The following is a 19582-nucleotide window of genomic DNA, read 5'->3' on the forward strand; positions in this document are numbered from 1 at the left end:
GGAGGGACACCATCTGGGCTAAACAGCAAACTCCACCCCAGTTAGACATGAGACAATGAAAACCCAAGCACCCAGTGAAATGCATCATCCCTTTGCCAACAGATTCCAGCACAAATTACAGTGAAGTTATGTTAGTGGAGAGCTAGCTGGTTAGTCAGCAAAGGAAGAGGAAACGTGTACACACACACAGGTATTAACAGCAACCACCAACTTGATTAGTTACCATGGTGTCTAGTGGGACTGGAAGAGAAGACCCAGCCCTGTTACATTCCCAATCTGGCGTCTATATCAGGATCTCTGTAAGGAGAGGAAGGTAAGCAGGATCCGATCCCAGCACACCAAGGCAGAAAGAAAAAAAAACAAAACAAAACAAAAGAAACACCAAAGTCAGAGCATGAATGGAGACTGTGGCCATGCAGGGGTTCCAGATGCCGCGCAGGGCCCCAGCCCACCTCGGTTCAAGGCAGAATGGTTATCTGGGAGTAAGTGCATCTCTCCACCACCACCACCACACACCGAGTTAGCATCGTATAGAAGACAGTCCATAAGTTTGGAAGGGGTCACAGCACAGCTGGTTTCTCTCTACACATCATGCAGAGCTGGCATGGTCAGTGAAAGCAGTATTTAAACTTCAGAGGTTACTTTCCCAAGAGAGCAGTTAAATCTACTACAAGAAATCACAGTGCATGAACTACTGCTCCAGGCTCGGCACCAGCGTGTGTCCTCCAGCAGGAAGACACTGGAGGGCAGGTCAGTGGGAAACAAGGCAAGCAGGCCACCTCAGGCACACTGCTGGTGCATGACACTGCAGGCTTCTTCTCAATTCTTAGGGGAAGGACACATGCAGAGAGGGAAAACCAGGCTTTCCACACAATTTTGAGCACACACAGCCGCCTTTGATGTATTTAGCCTTACCATTGGGCAATAGCCAACTCCCTTTCTCTAAGCTCTCCAACTGGGAAAAGGACAGGGCAAAGTTTAATTTGGAAATCCCCACAAGTTTATTTTTGGAGTTATTTTCTTTTATCCCAAGGGCAACCCAAAGGACCTGCAGCAAGCAGGAATATTTGTTGGGGAAAGAACAGAAGAAAGTTATAAGTTTGGGGTTTGTTTCTAAGACTCCATACATAATTTTCATTCTTTCTTATAGAAGCAAATTACCATCTAATTAGAGAGGAGAAAAAAGGAAGCACCTCCTCCACCAGTATCAAGCTTCATCACCACAGGACCTCTGTTAGTTCTTGTTGCTTTTTCATATGCCCACACAAAGAACTGTGCTTCACTTTGGGGTTACCCTCCTAACACTAAAAACCCTGCAGGGATGGGAACAGTTAACAAAAACCAGACAGTGAATGAGAACGGATGCAGAGTGGCTACTCCTTCCTTACTTTGAAGTGTGGTGATGAATGGGGTTTTGGCAAGTATACTCCAGGCTTAGGAGTCAGACTGAAAAACCCAGTCCTAATCTCAACACAGAGCATTCCTTGAAAGTGTACATATGGCACTTTTCCTTTGGAGGTGGTAGGGAAAGTAGAGCTGGAGGGAAGGGGAACAGACCAGAGCTAGGGGATCTTGGGTTAAATGTTCTTAGGGCATATATGCCTGTGGCTGGGGATCAACTTCAATATCTAGTGATTTTCAGGTGCAACTCCTGGTCAGTATGCCTTTTCAAGCACAGCACAAAGATAATTCATTAAAGGCAGATGATCAGTGCTCCACATGGCCATACCCTATCTGTAGCCATGGCTGCCAAGACTTGGCCGAAACAACTCCTACCCCCCTTCAAGCCCTCCCTCTGCTCCTGCTGCTGTTCCTCACATCACCCAAAGGTGAGGAGGGAGATCTCTTACCCAGAGTATCGTTTTTTAGAGTTGTTCTTTCTGATGACAAGACACACGACAATAGAGATGAGCGATGAGAGACCTGTAACCGTACCGATGGCTATCCCCGCCACCGTGGCAATGGGGAACGCAGGCAGGCTGTCTGGGGAGAGAAGGGAGAAAACATTCAACTCTTCTGCATTCCCTCATCAACAGAAGTGCAAACCACAAACGCTCTCGAGCTTGGATTCGTTTAGAGCGGGAGGCACTAATGTAACATCCAGAAATCACAACCTGCAGCCTGAGAGGCGGTGACAGCAGGCAGCCAGCAGAACAGCGTGTGAACAGAGCACGCACCGGGGGTGTTCTCAGTGCCACCGTCCTTCAGAACTGCCTTTATATCGAACCGAGAAGTTTCACATGTCAGGGAACACAGCTGACAACGAGGACAACCCTGTCTCGTTTTGTATCTGAAGGGGTGCGGGGGGGAACTTACATCCATCTGCAAATTCCCACCAAGGTCAACAGGAAAAGGCAAGCACGCTTGAAAGCAGATTTGAACACAGCACGTTGCTAACCCACTGAAGGCTGGGTGTTCTCCAGGTAGCATGCAGCAGACAGCACAGTTCCTACCTATGATCAATCTTACTAGTATTTTTACATGATTCTGGTGTCTCTAAATACAGTTCTATACATCTTTACGGATGCATTTTTTTCCTTCTTGCATCAGGATCACTGCACAATACCAGAAATATACGTAGAGGAATGCAGTATTGCTTTACTCACATTTTCCCTAATATTATTTTGGGGGAATGTAGGCTAAGAAAGAGCAGTCAGAAACAAAAGCCAATCAGAAGAGAATGAGTAGAAAAGACCTACAAGATAAAGAATACACAGACTACCATTATAGCTTTTCCCAGTAAGAAACAAAGTCCTTTCCTTCCCCCTGCACTGTGTTTAATGCAAGGAACATCTTAGGCCAGAGGGTTTCTTACAAGACTCCAAGCTGTACCAGCTACTTGTACCAAATACAAGTGAATCAGCAGAAGACCCAACAGGTCTTCTTATACAGAAAAATCTGTCTCAGACTTTTCTCTCACCTTCGTCTGGTTATCACAGAACTGCTGAGGTTGGAAGGGACATCTCGAGATTGTCCAGTCCAACCCCCCTGCTCAAGCAGGATCAGGCAGCTCAGTTTGCTCAACACTGTTCAGTTTGGAATTGACTGTCCCTAGGGATGGGAGACTCTTTGGGCAATCTACTCCAGTGTTCAATCGCAGTGAAAATGTGGAGTTAAGCTCAGACAGAATTTCCGGTGTTTCAATTTACACTTTTTGTCTCTTGTCCTGTCACCAGGCACCACTGAAGAGCCTGGCTCAGTCTTCTTTAGATGCCATCAATGTACATAAACACTGGTGAGAGAATTCCCCTGAGCCTTTCTTCTCTTTTGCAGGCTAGATCACCCCTTCTTCTCTTCTGCAGGCTGGACAACCCCATTTCTCTCCATTTCTCCTCGTATGAAAGGTGGTTCAGTCCCTTAATCATCTTAGTCATCCTTTGCCAGACTTGTTCCAGCAAGGACCACAGACCAGGTGTATTCAAGCCCTTCCCAGCCAGTCTGCAGTCTGTTGACCAAGCCCATTTTGACACACTTATGCAGAAGGGAGCAGTACCCTGAAGCAGGTGCATCATACTAAGAAAACAGGGCTTTCACTTAGTTCTGTTCTTTTGGGGTTCAGTGACTTTCAGGAGAAGAGCTGCCTCAGTAAGAAATTACAGATGAAGACATGAGTGCCACAACTTAAAAGACGACATCCCTTCTTTTCAGAACCTTCAGCAGCCCAGAGATCCTTCTGCTATTAAGGAAGAAAGTCCTACAGATGGTAATATTTTTCAGGTGATTGTATTTGAGCCCCAAGCAAAAATAAATTTATTTTGAGGCACATAAGAAGTAGGAGTTCCCTATTTTCTGTGCTTTTTCACCTTTCCAAAAGTGCAGGAATAACTGCCTGCAAAAGCATCAAAACAGACATGCATTTCTGTCAGCAGAGGAGCTGCTGCCTTGTACACCACAAAAGAAAACACATACACTTTTTCAGAGCAAGAAATCAAGTAACAATCCAAAACTAGGGAGCAGAGTGTTTGCTGGAAGAACAATGTTAAAATTTGATGGTGTTGTCACTTTGACTCAGGGGGGTTTCTGGTTTGTCGAGTCTGAGGGATGGACAGCAGTTACGTTCTGGTGACAGAGGTTATCAAGACCATATAAAAAAATGCAACTGTTTGCATGTGAAACTAGAGTATTGCTTTATTGCTTCTCAGAACATGGTCCAGCAGACTACAGAAGAGCTCACACAATTTTATGATCACTTAGTTCAGCTAAAGAATGTTTCGCCCCCATGTTTTTCCTATATTTTCCAGCATTCCAGTTACATGATTTCCTCATAAGTACTCCCAGAGCAGCCAATGACTTCATTATAACAGATACTCCTAGCTACATAACAGAACACCAGCTCTGAAAGCTAACATTTTAGTTAACAGCTCAACGCAAACCAAAAATCCAGCCATCCAGAGAACACTTTCCACTGTATTTCAGTGTAATTACAATTATCACTGTAATTCAAAGCAATTTCCATTTTCGCTGAAAGCGTGTTAGCATCAGTTCTATGAAACAGGCAGGAAAGGGAAGTTTCCGTTGCTCCTAAGTATAAAGATTTTCACACAATTCTCATTTTTTCCCCCATGTGCTTTCAGATCAAAGATGAACAACCTCCAGGCAACACCAGCTGTCTCAAACATCTCAAACACACTGTGAAGTAGCTGCCTATTACAACTAGAGTTACAACCTATTTATTACAGGAGCAGTACTTTCAGCTGAAGTCAGAATGCAAGACAGCATTACAGCTATAGCTTGAAAACCTGTTTTCACAGTCTTCTTAAGAATTCGAAGACAACTGTTGCAGCATTTTTCTCAGGATGAGAACTATTTCGAATACAAGGTTTCCTCCACAATCACTGTGATCTTCTTGTCCAGATGCCCCACCTATGGGGAAGCCAGCGTGCAAGTCTGTTGAAAAAATATCAGCTGAATTAGTGGACCTAAGTCAGCCTTCATTTGCTTAACCTGGGTTAAAATCTGAAGAGGCTTTGCCAAGAACAGCCTGACTTTGCCAAACTGGCAGTTGCTTTACTGCTTCTTCATGGTGACCATCAATACCCTGTGAGAAAATAAACTGCCCCTGTTTTATATAGACTTCAAACTTCCAAGAAACAGAAAGTTCTAAGTGATGCTTGGACCTCCGGAGGTCCGTCCAACTCAAACTGCTGCATGAAGAGAAAAGTTAAATACAAAGAAACATGGAATGACCTCATGAGCAGGGGTACACACCTGCTATAGCAGCAGCATCATTCTAATTAGAGCATACACATAGGTATCTTCTCTTACATACTAAAATCTCATGAAACAGCTGCATCTGCACTGCCATTTGAGAATTCAGCATTTATTCTCGTCCTTATTCAATTACGAGTTTGGAAATCCAATCACTGCAAGAATCATTTCATTGCAGGAAGCATCTCACTTTGGCTGACCTCCAGCTTAGGCAGAACAATCAAATGTTTTGGATGATCAAGGGAAATAAAGAGCCAAATTGACACACAGAATCTAAGTGTTTGGACTGTGAGTGATGTTGCCAAATGCTAACCAGAAGCCTTATGTGGCTGCAGGCAGCCAGCCCTTGCCGTTTATAAGGGTCACCACTGAAAGAACATCCCAGTAGAAGAGACTGAATGTACATCCAACACAAACACCTTTGCAGGGAAGACAGCAGCATTTCACTGTCAGTAGGTGCTTGGGGTAGATTTATGGTGTTGTATTCCATTATATATACCAGAAGGGTTCCAAAGGAAAGTGTCTGCCACTTTGTCTCCTTGCTCCCCAGATTTCAAATGTCATCCTAGCCCTTAATGTAGCGAAATGCAGGAAATACATTCATAGGACTTTGAAATGAGAGGATAGGTTTTCATCAAGGCTTCCACCAGCTTTTGCTAATAATTGTTCAAAGCATAGGAATTAACGGGTATGGAGGAAAAGTGTGTGACATTCAGTTTTTTAAACAGCTGACAGACATCGGTTCAATCATTAGGACCTGGAAGAAGAGAATTAAAAGTATAATTGTTCCCTCCAGGCTACTCCCCCACCCCCAATAAAAGTGACACAGACAAGGGAGGGGGAAAATAAAATAAAATTAAAAAAAGGTGGGAAGGAAAAAAACCATATAGGGTGAATACCTTTCTCCACAACTCTAACTCGGATTTCTCCTGGTTTGACAACAATGTCAGGTGGGTTCTTGACATCACAAATGTACGTGCCGTTGTCCCGGAACTGCATGTTTGATATAGTGATAGAAGCATCTTTCTTGTTAAGATCTCCAGCCCAAGTGATCCTGTCTTTAAATGGTATGTCCTTTCCAGGGTATGATTTTCCATTAGAGTAATAGAAAAACTGTAGTCAAGGAAAAGAGGATATAAGAACAATCCAGTTAGAGAGCTACCATGCTTCTCTCATTGTTACAGCATTCTCTCAAAACTAACTGAATGACACATATTTGAAACTTTTTTCCTCCTCCTGCCTCACCACTTTAGTCTGGCTTGTTGCCTCTTGATCACATAATCATGCTATGGCTTATACCTCAACCCTACCAGCACAGCAGACCACAAGTTCCAGTTTTCTGTTGGTTTTGATTTGTTTTGTGGTTCAATTGTTTCGTTGTTTGGGTTTTTTTCTCCTGTTTTGAGGGACATAGAGTTTTGCACACGGGGTGGGGGTGGGGGGAGAGAAAAAGGCCGGTAACCTGGGAATAATTAAAGGACAGAACAGTTCTGGAACACAGCCATCTATCTTTTAGGCACAGGAAGCTGCCTGCATCCTCGTAGGGAAAGGATACCAAGTTTCCTATCTCGTGTTTTGCTGTGTGTTACTTGCAACTAAAGCACAGCTAAATTAACATGCAACATCCTCCTTCCTTCTACCCCCCAAAAAGATCCCATGAGCAATTTAGAGCATATCTAGCTGTTTTCCAGAAACCTTCAAGTAACTAAATAGAACCGTTTCTGAGTTTTTTGATGAGTAAGTTGCACATTGGCCCTGCACAACCCAGACAAGACCAAAAATCCTTGAAGAATGAACCTGGGTAGTACAGTCTAGGGAGAAACTGCACATGTCCTAACTATACCTGACCATAATTGGAATTTACAGCAGTAGAAGTGCACAGACTTCTACAGGACATCTCTCCTTTCAAACACATGGGATCCCCTAACAGAAGTCTACAGATTAGCATAAATCCAACAAACTATCTCATGTGGAAGGAAGTCTGCTAGCACACAGTCATCTTTCAACATTTTGGAGGAACTGCATCAGTCTGCAGCTTTTCCAGCTGGATTATAACCTTTAGCACAGCAGCACTGCATTACCACCCCCCTGTGCACAGGGGAAGTCATCCGACCGGAAGTCTAGAAGGCAAGAGGTAGATTCCTCAGCTCTCTAGGTGTCCTCACCTGGGGGAGGAGAAATCACAAAGTAAAATATGTCCTGAAACACAGGCTAAGTGACTCAAGCCACTCCTTGCCTATGATTGAGTGATTTAACATGAGGCTTCTTTTGAAACCTAACACTGACAGATTCTGACTGGTTGTGATTTCGAGCCGATTGTGAAACTCTGCTGTGATCAGACGTTTCATTCACGCAGAGATGTCTCTATCCCTGGACATGTGTCAGGGGAAGGGGACAAGGAGGGGAAGCTCTTGGTCAAGTCAGCCTCACCACATGGCCATAAGATTGCCAATGTGATTCTGAAGAGGGGCAGGACCATCCTCGTCAAGAGAAGCATGGACTTAGCTCAGACATGAACTGATCATGAGACCAATCTTTCAAATTAAAGCCCACCAAGATACGTAATGACATGACTTGGGCTCATAAAAGAAAAATGTTCCCTCTATCCTTCCCCTAGCCCCTCAAAAGAAACAGAGGAATGAACATCAGATCATGCTGGGCCACTTCTGCTTTTCACTCAACTGTGCTGATAACAACATTCATGTGGAACGTCTGAACTGACTACACTTCCAAAAAATGTTACCTCCTGAAGTTGTATTTTCACAACTGGACAGTGATGCTGAAAGGGCATGGAAGGATATATGGGGAGTGGAAAATGTACAAACAGATGGCTTGATTTCACCCACTCTGTTCAACGTTAGCAGGAAACGTGCCCTACTCTCTTAAACTTTTGACAAACTACTGCTTTGGCTTCCCAAGGAGAAAAGCACCCTTTTCAAAACTAAATATTTATTTCACTGAAAATTGAGAAGCTTGTTCTTCAGAGCTCTATATATTGAGCAAGATGCTCATACAGTGTTTTGGATCATATCTGCTTTTAGCACTGAAGGGGTCCTAGAGTTTAAGTGATCCCATGTCTGCAGCAGAGGGGAAGCAGACAGGCTGAGCACCCTGCTGTCCCCACATCTTCCCTGCTGCCCCAGAGTCCCTTGTTCAGCTTCCTCTGAATTCTCACTCAGGACAGGGAACCAGAAGGAAGCAGAAGTGTCAGAGAGCTCAGATGTGCCCAGCTTATGCAACAGAGGAAGAAGACAGCTAACAACCTATCAAAGCCATTTCTTTTAAGGTTTCACACCCAAGGGATCTGAGCCCACTTGGGCTCAACATACAGGAAATGAGTGATGTCAGTGTTTTCCTAATGAGTGTTTTCCTAAGTTCCTTGCTAGCCTGGCTTTTTACTTGTCATATAACTATAATATGAGGATGTAACTGCTCACTGATTTAAGCCATTCAATTCTGTTCTGAAACCAGGGAGACTGCTGTTACTTCAAGCCCTCTCTAACAGAGGCTATACAGTACACAAGCAAAATAAGCAACGAGCACAACACAATGTAACACTGCAATTCCAGTGATAATTCAAATCCTGCAACCACTCATTTTAAGTGCAAGTGGATAGAGAACTTAGAAGATTCCTAGATGCTCATCTGCTTCATACATAGTGCTACCACACCAACACCCCTCTCCTCAGACTAACAAAGCAGCCGGTGTATTTTACACTCACTGCACGCTCCAGTCTTTGCAGAGATCCCCCTAAAATCACAGTGATGGAGACAAGACACGTGTGGAAGGAGGCTCGAATCCATAATCTTCTTGCTCCTTAGAACCAACTAGAACCACTGCACACTTAGGGCAGCCTCCCCTCCCGGGTTTGTCCCCCTACAGCCCCTCCTTACTGAGATACGAGTTGCGGCTCCCTCTGGTTGAAAGCTCCAGGACACAGACGCTGCGCTGCTGATCACCTCCACGGATGTGAACGTGCAGGGGAGCTTCGCGTCTGTCCCGTTCTCCACAAACATCTCCTCCGGCGTGTTGACCTCTACTGCTGATACTTTGACTGCATGGGAAAGGTAAAGGGAAGAAAGAAGGAGGACAAGCGACATCAGTGCTGTTTTGAGAACCAGGAAGTTCATATCACCTTGCCTATAAGGGGAAAAGAGAAGAGGCATCAATAACTCCCACATCAAGCATGTGCACAAACACTGCATTTTATACCTGCAATACAAACAAGGATAGAGTGGGTCAGTTCACTTCTCTTTCCTTGTATTATCTGTCACAGGATGTTTTTCCATCCACAGATGTTTCCTCTGCAACAGTTTGTGGAAGTCAATTCTATGGCGCAAGGGGTGAGTTTGAAACTCTTTCATACGAGGTTCCCCTAGACACTGTAATAAATAAGCCCCATCAGAGGAACTAACAACGTGGACCCAGCTATTACTCAGTTTCCTCTCTGGCTCACATCTTGTTTCCCATCTCCAGTTTTTCCTGGCTGTAGGTAGAACAAAAGCTCACCGCCAGAAAGCTGAGGAGGAATAAACTTCTCTCGCTCCCAACTATGCCATCTACTCCTGCTCTCTGGCATGCTTCAAGGCCTTCGTGTGCAAGACCTCAGAAAGAATCACTCAGAGTTTAGAAGCTTGAGAGCAGTTAAACTTTTTTTCTACCAAGCAAGCAGACCACAACCACTCCCCAAATTCAAAGAAATTAAGGTTAATATTGCTCTTGTACTGGCAGTTTTCCTACCGAGACAGTAAAATCCATCGCTATTTGGAAAACCTGTTGAAGATATTCTTTATCTGGCACCTTCTAAACTCCAAAGACACTATCCCTATCCAGATTTAAGCAAAGACCTGTACATTCATTCGAGTTTATGCTAAAAAACAAAGCATGATCTTGTGACATCCCAAAAGAATGTCCTTCAGCTTTCATGTCGCACCCAAGCAAAAGCAAAAATCCTGTGAAGTCCCTGTGGGTGGGTGCACATGTGACCTGTGTCCCCAGTACCTTACATGTAAGTTTTGATCTTTATTAAACCATGATCTTCAGCCTAGCAATCTACTTCTGTTCATACCATTCTACGTTTCTAGGCTACAATATCTTAAATTCAGGGAGTTTACCCCCCTTATAAAAGAGGAGAGCAAACCTTCCTGCTTCTTCATTATCTTAGCTGATTTATTTCTCAGCTTTGAATAAACTAGCTCTTGAAGTAGGCAAAGCAAATAGAAAGATGCCAGTCAAAGAAAATTTAAACAAAAAAAAAGAGAGAAAAATCCACCTACATTAGTCCTTAAATCACGGGGTTTGTGCTTCTAGTCAGCGAGAGCAACCAGCTCAGCAGCCTTCAGAAGTTAAGACAGCAAGCTTCTTTCAAGTGGTATGACCATCTCGAAGTGGAGACTTGCCTTAGAATCAGGTTATTTTATGGGAGTTTAAAATTAAGCAAGGCACAGGAAAACAAAGCTTTCATGAGGTGTGCCACTTCCAATACTCCTTCCTCACCTTGAGACTGCCAGATCCACTGGGCCACTCCAGCTGTCCAGCCACAAACACCAGCTGGCCCTGCAGCACAGGGAGGTGCAGCTCGACCAATGAAATGGCCAAACAGTGAGAGAAGGAAGCCCTGTGACCACCTGGGAACACCCAACAAGCACTGTGGGCACGGCTTCCAAGGAACTCCCACCTCCGCCAGCCAGCGTGGCAGGCCAGGGGAAGGCAGAGCACATGCCCAGGGGACACGGAATGAGCACGTAAGCAGGGGTGGGAGAATTAAGCATACCAGATGAATTACAACCACCAGAACCAGAAGAAGCCACCATTCATTCATTTTGCCATTCAGAGGCCACACAGTTCACTTCCAAAATTCACTAACTCCTCAGTGCTGTCAGGTTATCTCTGATCCCTTGAACTCCCCTCTCATTGCTCTCCTTTCAAACAAGTGAGAGAGAAAAAGCACCCTAAAGGAGGTGGGGAACAGGGGCAGTGAATTTTTCATCAAGAAGTTGTATCAGAACTTCCTTTCTCTTGTACATACTCTGACTGTGGGCAAAAAAAATATTCTTTTGTAAAACAATTACCAAATATTTACTTGGAACATACGAAGACTTCTAGCAATCAAATTAAATGAACTTAGAGCTGCTGTGCTTTATGTATCTTTTGCAGCTAATGGAGTAGAAAAGAAAAATCAAATCAAATCAAACCCATTGTTTTGAGTCCAAGCCACAGAACAAGCCTCCCTTTCAAGCATAAAACAAGCAAGATGCCCTCAGCATTTGTGCAGGAAGAAAAGAGTCTGCACAGACATTGGCTGCTTGTACATGGTACAGAGAACTGCTTGCCACACACAGGCAGTGGGTAGTACAGATCTGCTTAATCTAAAGAAGTCACTGTTCTAACTCACTGGAACTGTAGTGAAGCAAAAGGAAAAAAAATACTTCTCCCTACAGTCTGGGAAGACAGGAACCACATAATCCTTTACAGATACTTCCAGCAAGTTTCATTTTCATATGTCCTACTGTTGTCTCAACTTCATGTTTTTCTTTGCTCATTTTCTTCCCTCTGCCTCTTTCACTGCTTCAGAAACATTTTTCCTGCCTCTGTTGTCTTACAGCATGAGACATGAACTCCTTAAATCCTAACGTGACTGCATGGAAGTGGTAGAGAGGCTACAACGTTTGTCAGTTGTTCACCCTTAGCCCCCTACTCCCACACTCACTGATATGGTGGCTGTTCCCACTACCTTGAATTCTTTGGCCTCCTCTGCCACAATAAAATCCACATGGATCACCTCCAGCTGTAGCTCTTTTCCTCTTCTTTCCACATCTGCCAGGATTTGCCATCCTTCTTCCACCTCTTCCATGTATTTAAATACTTCAGCTAGAGAAGGTTGAATTTTGAGTCATATTTCAGTCACACTTACCCACTGCTCTATTCCTCAAGCTTACTCAGCCTTAGTTCCTCTAAAGAGGAAAAAATCATCACAGGAGACTTGAGAGAGTGTTTTAGGAAGGGAAGGTCTGCAAGGTACAAAGGGCAAAGATAAACATTTGCCCTTCTCCCATACATTCTCCTTGATCCCATCAACTGCCAACTAATCCCATTCCTGTCCAACTGCCTGCAGCCCCAGTATTTCCCTCTGACCATCTCATCTAGCCTTCCTCTGCTTTAACCCTTCTGCAGGAAGATGCCTTTATTTTTCTCATCAACCATCAAAATAATAGGAAAAAAAAACCCACCTGTGCCTCTTCACCTCTTTCTACTTCATCTCTAGTGTTGTTGGAGCAGTTTTACCCCGACTACATGAACTCTCACCAGCTCCCACACTTCAATGAAAACTCTCCAGCCGCATCCTCCTTTTCAGACAATCCTCCTACTCTTGAAATAGGACAAGACACTCGTATTCTTACTGCACTTACTAATCTTACTTACTAATCTTTTCTTATTTTTCTCATCATGGATCTTCATTCTTCACCAAGGCTCTCTATTCTCAGGTCTCTCTGTCCTCGGTATCTTGTCTCAGGGATCTCATCTGCAAAACAAGTTCAAGCTCCCATCACTGCACTGACTACTCAGATCTGCGTCTCTGCTCAGGATCTGCCTCCTTATGTTCAAAGAACAGTCTCAGTCTGACATCTTTGTCAATGCTAAGTTGTCAGCTCACAACTAAATGGGACTAAAACAGAGCTCATTTCTCCCCCCAGAGCCCTGCACAACTGCTTTTATCACCATGGACCTGCCACGTGTCTCTCCACCTCAAAACCTGCTCAGCATCTCTGAACTCTCTGCAGGTCAAGGCGGAGTCTCTCAGAGTTTCTATCCACCTGTTCAGCTGGCACCAGTCTAAAAACTCCTGTTTGTACCTTGGCCTTCATTACTGTGATGTCCTTTTTGCTCTGGAGAGATGGTCAGCAATACTACTAAGTACTGCAGTTCCTGGTAACCAAACTGCTCCAAGGGTGACAGTTCCTCTAGGAGAAGAGGAAGATGATGTGCAGGATCACTGCTTCCTCCATTAAGTGACTATTGATGTACTCAACATATTCCTTACACAGCATCACCACATAATAATCAGCTTTATTGACTTAATACTGTTTTAGCTTCCTTGCTGTGAAGGAATAAGACCTCTCTAACTCTGAAGGTGCAGCTCTCTCCAAGAGCTTAAGAAGACCTAAAGATGCCAAGCTTTGATTTCTTCGTAATACCACCGGCACGTCTGCCAGGTGACACAGAACTGGTGACAGAGCTACATCACTGCAGGTAATGCAGCCCTGTCCCAGCTCAGAACCCTCAGGCACTGTGCCATCACTGGCACTCTTCAGAGTGTCACCGATACACTGCTCTGAAATCACCCCTGTGGAAGAAGCCTTCACAGGTTACCATGTATGGGAAGATAAGGGCATTCAGAACTGATAGCAGACAAGCATTCACAACCACGAGAGTTTGCATCTAGTTAGTTAACCAAATTGTGGTTAACCATCTAGCTTTCAGGGAGATTAAGAGCAGTCAAGCTTACTGAACATTTGGTTTGGTAGCGTGTCACAAATCCTTCCACACACTGAAGTTCTACTCAAATTAACACACACCTAATTAAAATTTCTTTGTAGACCACGGCCTCCACTGAGATCTTGGACCCAATGAAAACATTCCACTAATTAGGGCTATGAACACACCAAAATAAACTCAACTCCTCTGGACTCAACTCAGCTTGATCGCTAGGAGTCATAACAAACCACGAATGCAAACAGCCAACGCTGTAAGCACAGGCATCTTATTTCCACCAGCACAAACACAGCCCACGCAGAAACTTTTATCAGGTCCCTAAATACTGGATGCTTATGGCTGCTACAGCTCCTATCCTACGCAGAGAAAAGTGCTACAATCCCCTCCTCTTGAAATGGCCAGTCATCAGTTTATTAATTAATACAAGCAAGTTATTTCATTTATCTTAAAGATGCCTGGTAATACAGTCATGTATACAATATAAACCAAGTCTCTTATGGATGAAAGATCAGAAAACAATCAAAATGTCTGATGAAAGAAAGCTGAAAATATTCAGACAGGCTGTTACAGGTAACAAGCTGATGACAGTCACAGATCAGAAAAACGGAAAGGAATGCATTAATACAACAGGGTCTGAGCAGTTCACATTTAAAGGTCTTGACAAAATGACAGAAAATTCAGTGTACCGATATGTTCACTATCAGCCTAGAAGTTTCATCAGAAAGGAGGACGTGGGGTTTTCTAATGACTAAGGGTCGTAAGTCACAAAAACAATATACAGTTGTGAAACAGTGCTTTCCTTAAGAAATACTTTTACTTAATGTCAAGTGTGTTGTGAAACATCTACTGTTGACAGAACTCTCAACTACACTGGCATGACATTTAGTTCCTTCTCCCACAAAGCACAGTTTCCCTGTACAGTCAGCACGGAAAAACAGCTGCAGGACCCTACAAAACATCTCAGAAATCCAGCACGAAGTTATAGTCCCCTACTGCAATTACAGGCACTTATGTCCCCACAGGCCATCATTTCTTCACTGTGGATAAAACACCTGGTGCAGAAATCCCAGCTTTCATGTCTCAAAAGACAGGAGTAGACATGCCAAAATTGTTCCTCTGAAACCCCACAAGATCTGTTAAAGCATCCAGATGTTGGACAGAATTTCCATACAAAGAATTCATCATCATCATTTAGCCTCAACATAGAAGTGAAATCCGTGCCTGCAATTCCACTCAGGAGCAAACCACAGTGTACTTTATAAGGACAACACACAAGTATTGAGGAGCCACGTATGTCTGACCACCTCCACACCCGAAATCCAACATGGTGTTATCTGCTCTGAAGTCTTATTAAGTGTATAGATATAAAAATGAATATATACATATATATCTCTACATATATGATCTTGCATGTCATTGTGGTGGGCTGACCTTGGCTAGCTGTCAAATGCCCATTCAGCCACTTTCTCACTATCCCTTCTTAAAAAGGATAAGGGGAGAAGATAAGACGAAAATGCTCATAGGTAGAGATAAGGACAGGGAGATCACCTACCAATTACTGTCCCAGGCCAAACAGACTTGACTTTGGGAAAAATAATTTAATTTATTGCCAATTAAAATAGAGTTGGATGGTGCAAAACAAAGACAAAAACTAAAATACGTTTCCCTTACTCCCCCCCTTCTCCAGTTCAACTTAATTCCTTCATTTCCAACTCCTTTACATCCTTTCCACTCCCAGGCAGGCAGAGGTAGCTGGAGAGTTGTGGTCAGTTCATAACAGTTCCTTGCTCCTCACACCTTTCCCTGCTCCATTACAGGTTCTTCCCATGAGCTTGAAGTCCTTCAGGAAAACCCTGGGGTCATCCATGGGCCACAGTGTGGATATCTGCTCCACCTCAGTCCTCTCCATGTGCTGCAGTGGAATACTTAATCCACTGTGGTCTCCCAGATCTTCCAGGGCCTACAGGACCCAGCACCTGAAGCACCTTCTCCCCTCCTCTTTCTCTCACCTTGAGGTTTGTAATGCTGCTCCTGACACTTTTTCTCCCCTTGCTCCTCACTGCCCATGTGGTGCTTTGAGGTACTTTGTCCTTTCTCAAACATTATTGCAGAAGTGCCACCAGCTTGGCTGCAGGGCTCAGCTGTGCCCTGGTGTGGGTTTGCAGAGCTTCCATGGTTGATGCTTCTTGGGTTTGTCTTCATATAGTTCCTCTTCCTTTTTAGTAAACCACTGGCTTCTCATAAATTTTTCTTAAGCAACTTTGAAGATACTGATTGACACACGTTCCTCCTGTTTCTCAGCTAGACCTAATCAATAAGGCTTTTAAGCTGTTAAACTGGACATTAACCACCAGGAACATGGTCTCTGGGAAACATAAAAGATTTTTAAAAACGTTTTCAGACAGAGAATTGGATGTGTCAGGCACAAGGCAGCCCCAGCCTCTCCTCATGGAGGCTGCCCCTGCAGCCCCCCTGCCCACCAAGACCTTGATGTCTACACTCCACACATTTACACAGGACACAAACCAGCATCAGCTACAGAAATGATGACTAGACAAAGTCATACCAACCAACCTTAACATCTAAGTTTCAAAGCAACTAAATCTAAGTTCCACAGCCTCAAAGGAAGAGTTCAGTTTCACTCTCAAACGCCAATTCACCGGAACAGCCTTTTTGCTGCTGCCACAACAGCTCCCCAGGTTGCCGATCTCGTCAAGTAGCTCAGGCTGCTGAAGGAAAGAGCTTCCTGTCTGCAGCAACACAGCCAGTCCTGCAGCACCCTGCAGCTCCAGGAAACAGAGAGAAAAGCTGCTGACACCTATACCATGAACACCTACCACCTCCTGGTGCCTTGCTGCCGGGAATGTTCAACCCCCAAGCTCAGACAAGCTCAGAAGAGCATCTGCTAAAACACAACATCACTTTCTCTTGGCCGCTTTGCGCATTCAGCTGAGCTCTGCCTGACTCAACCACGAGGGAAAAAATAGCATTTTGTCACTGCAAGTGAAAGGAAAACAGCTTCATTGAGAAGCCTTAATCAGGCTGTGGCAAAGCTGCCAAAGCAGCCAGTAACATCCATGTATCTCAGCCCTGCACAACTCCACGCACCTACTTTGACCTAAACCTAAAGACAAGTCTTCAGAGTCACCAAACTTGGGTACCACTTTCTGCTCCCACACTGCAGAGTTAGTTTTTCCAGTGGTCTCCTCCAAATAACACAGAGCTGCTCACTGTTCTGCCAAGGGGCAGCAGAAGAACCTCTGCTGAGGATTTACTTTCAAAGCCATGCTTTAACCAGAAACTAAGAACAAGCAAGAGGAACAGCAAAGAATGCCTGAGCTTCCTTGCCAGCCAGGCCACAGATTTGTTTGATCCTGAGGAAATAATTTCACTGCTGCATCGCTCTCTCATCTCATAAAACTGAGATGCTTGTAAAGGTGCTGAGATCTATGAACAGGCAAGCATTATATGTGCACAGCTTCATGTTCCAACTACAGGATCGGTTATATGTCAGGTTTGGGCAGATGCTTGTTTAGTTTGAGGCAAGTAACTTCTAGCCTTGTTCTGGGAACTTTTCCCTGGGGATCACAAAGCAATAATTCCCTGTCTATGGGATACCCATCAACATCTCAGGTACTTTCCAAAGCACACATCTCATTTTTCCGTTCAACAGCCCTTAAGTGGTTTTCCATCCATGACCAAGTGAGTTTACAAGTGTTCAGATTCAAGTAAGCAGTTCTTGTTGACAAAACCAAACCAAAAGACTGGAAAACACAACGGGGCAAGTCAAGCAAAGCCGTTCAAAGTGCAAAGGGTAACTGGAACAGGTGATGGCAGCTGCTCTGCCTCTAATCTCGCAGTACTAACACAGCCACTAATAAACACAGCACATTACTGCCCGGGCACAAGGAAAGATCCCAGAAAATGGGAATTAAGGTTACAGAAGGCCTACACAGACAACAAGATAAGGAGTACATCTTAGAAGACTCTCCTTGAAACACACTAGGTTTTTCCCACAAATAGGATATCATGAAGCTTGCTTGACAAAAGAACTGCAAGAAGCTGGGTAGACATGCTCAACACATGGCAGAGAGAGCGAAAAAAGCATCCCACCATCTCAAACATTTCCTAAAATTACTAGAGCAATCCACTAAAACTGTCACAACAACTACTAAAGAAAAGAGAGTGGTAAGGATCAGAAGTGTAGACACAAAAAAGCACAATCAAACAAAAACAAAGCCCAAACCCCAGGGAGTGGACAGTAGAGATGGATGTGTCAATGGCTGGAACATTCCCTCTAGGCTTTTAACTTATCTATATTTTTTTTGTTATTAATACTATTTCAAGTGAAACTGTGTTAAAAATACCAATCATGTTGCCAACTGCTGATGGCATGCAGCATCTTTTTGACAAAATCTATCATTAGCAGCATGGAAGCCACCAATTTCCAAAACAAACTAGGCAGCAGAATTTAGGATGCAGATATGCAAATTTCACAAGGAGATACAGTGCAAAAGGCTACATAACAAACAGACATCAAGAATGTGCCCTTTTTTTCCCCTCTTACAATAATCAATCCACAAAGCTGTAACCAACTCGGTGACAACATATCTTTACACATCAAGAAACATCTGCAGAGGACACACTTTGAACCATCCAAGGTATTAGTAGCATTTCATTACCAGTCATCATTCCTGAACCAGCATCATGTCCAACTCTTGCCAAGTATTGGTATTTCCAGCCTGAAAGGTGAGCACAGGGGTTTTCTCCTGTGTACAGAGTGACTAGATTAAAACCTGTTAAACAAAATCCCATCCCTTAGCAGAGCAGGAGCTAGAGATGGATCAAATTAAGTCATCCAGGTGATCACCCTCCTCAGCTAATAGGGTATTCACAACAGCCAATACTTCAGCAGTTCAAGCAAATCCAAAGCCCTTGGAGGGCCAGATTCCTTACTGATCCATGAACGCCTGCAGCCAACTCTGGCACCTCGCTCCCAGCAGTCTTGCACTCACTTGCCAACTGCTTTGCTGAGGAAACTCATAACCAGCTCTAACCTGCAGCAGCACAACCACAAAACCAAAAGGAAAAGCCCATGCTATGTATTTCAAAGCATTGTTTCACAAGAATTTGTCAGTGGTGGTGCCAATTTAAATAGCTCACATGCACACATAGTGAGGTGGATCTGATCAGGAACTAACCCGTGTTCAAAACAGCCCTTTTTCCATTGTGTTCTTTTAGACCAGACCAACACCCAGCCCAGGCCACTGTACACCATGTTTGCACAACAACTGAGCAGGGTTAGGAAGCACCGAGTAGGAGCTGCTTCAGCTCGTTCTTCCCAGGAATGCTTCTCTTTTGAGAAGTATTTATGGCCTCCCTTGTAGCATCCTCTACATCACCTCCCTAGTTTAGAGGTGTGGTCATTTCTAGAGCCATCCCTTGGATTAGAACAGTGCCTTTATTACCAAGAGGAAGCCTTGTTCACCATCTTCACAAAAACAAGTTACTGAATAACAGGTGGCTTGCAGCCAACTAAAACCACCAACATGGGCCATTTCACCTACCTGCCCTGATTTACCTCCACCTCATGAAGTGAAAATGCCACAACAGCTACACTGCCCAGAGTTTAACCTTTCCTTAAGGATCAGAATCTCAGTCTGATTTTAAACACTGAAGGTAGCGTGAAACCAATGTTTCAGGCCAAGTTCCCTTAATGCCCCTTAACATCATGCACATAAAACATGCCAGTGTACTACAAAGCATCTTCTTCTGCAGAGTTGGAAGAAAGAGAGTTCACGAGAACCACCAGCCTTCCTGTTCCTTACACACTTTAAGCCAAGACCGAGCAGCAGCACCAACTGGAAAGTGCCAACTCAAC

At 44.1% G+C, this 19582-nt stretch overlaps 1 protein-coding gene across 2 annotated transcripts in view; it reads right to left on the minus strand.

Annotated features, from left to right (window-relative positions):
- Positions 1 to 19582, minus strand: part of MPZL1 (myelin protein zero like 1) — a 31809-nt gene that overhangs the window by 7761 nt on the left and 4466 nt on the right. Inside the window, exons 2-4 of one of the 2 annotated variants that reach the window (XM_027722321.2) lie at positions 9102 to 9262; positions 6108 to 6321; positions 1851 to 1983 (exon numbers count right to left, since the gene is read on the minus strand). In XM_027722321.2, the coding sequence (XP_027578122.1) occupies positions 1851 to 1983; positions 6108 to 6321; positions 9102 to 9262 (508 nt within the window). Of the gene's footprint in view, positions 1 to 1850; positions 1984 to 6107; positions 6322 to 9101; positions 9462 to 19582 lie in introns of those variants that run through there. The other variant, XM_027722303.2, reaches the window with a different exon arrangement.

The sequence above is a fragment of the Pipra filicauda genome, unplaced genomic scaffold (genome assembly GCF_003945595.2).
Source record: "Pipra filicauda isolate LSUMZ 115617 unplaced genomic scaffold, ASM394559v2 scaffold487_size526621_pilon, whole genome shotgun sequence".
NCBI classification, from domain to species: Eukaryota; Metazoa; Chordata; class Aves; order Passeriformes; family Pipridae; genus Pipra; species Pipra filicauda.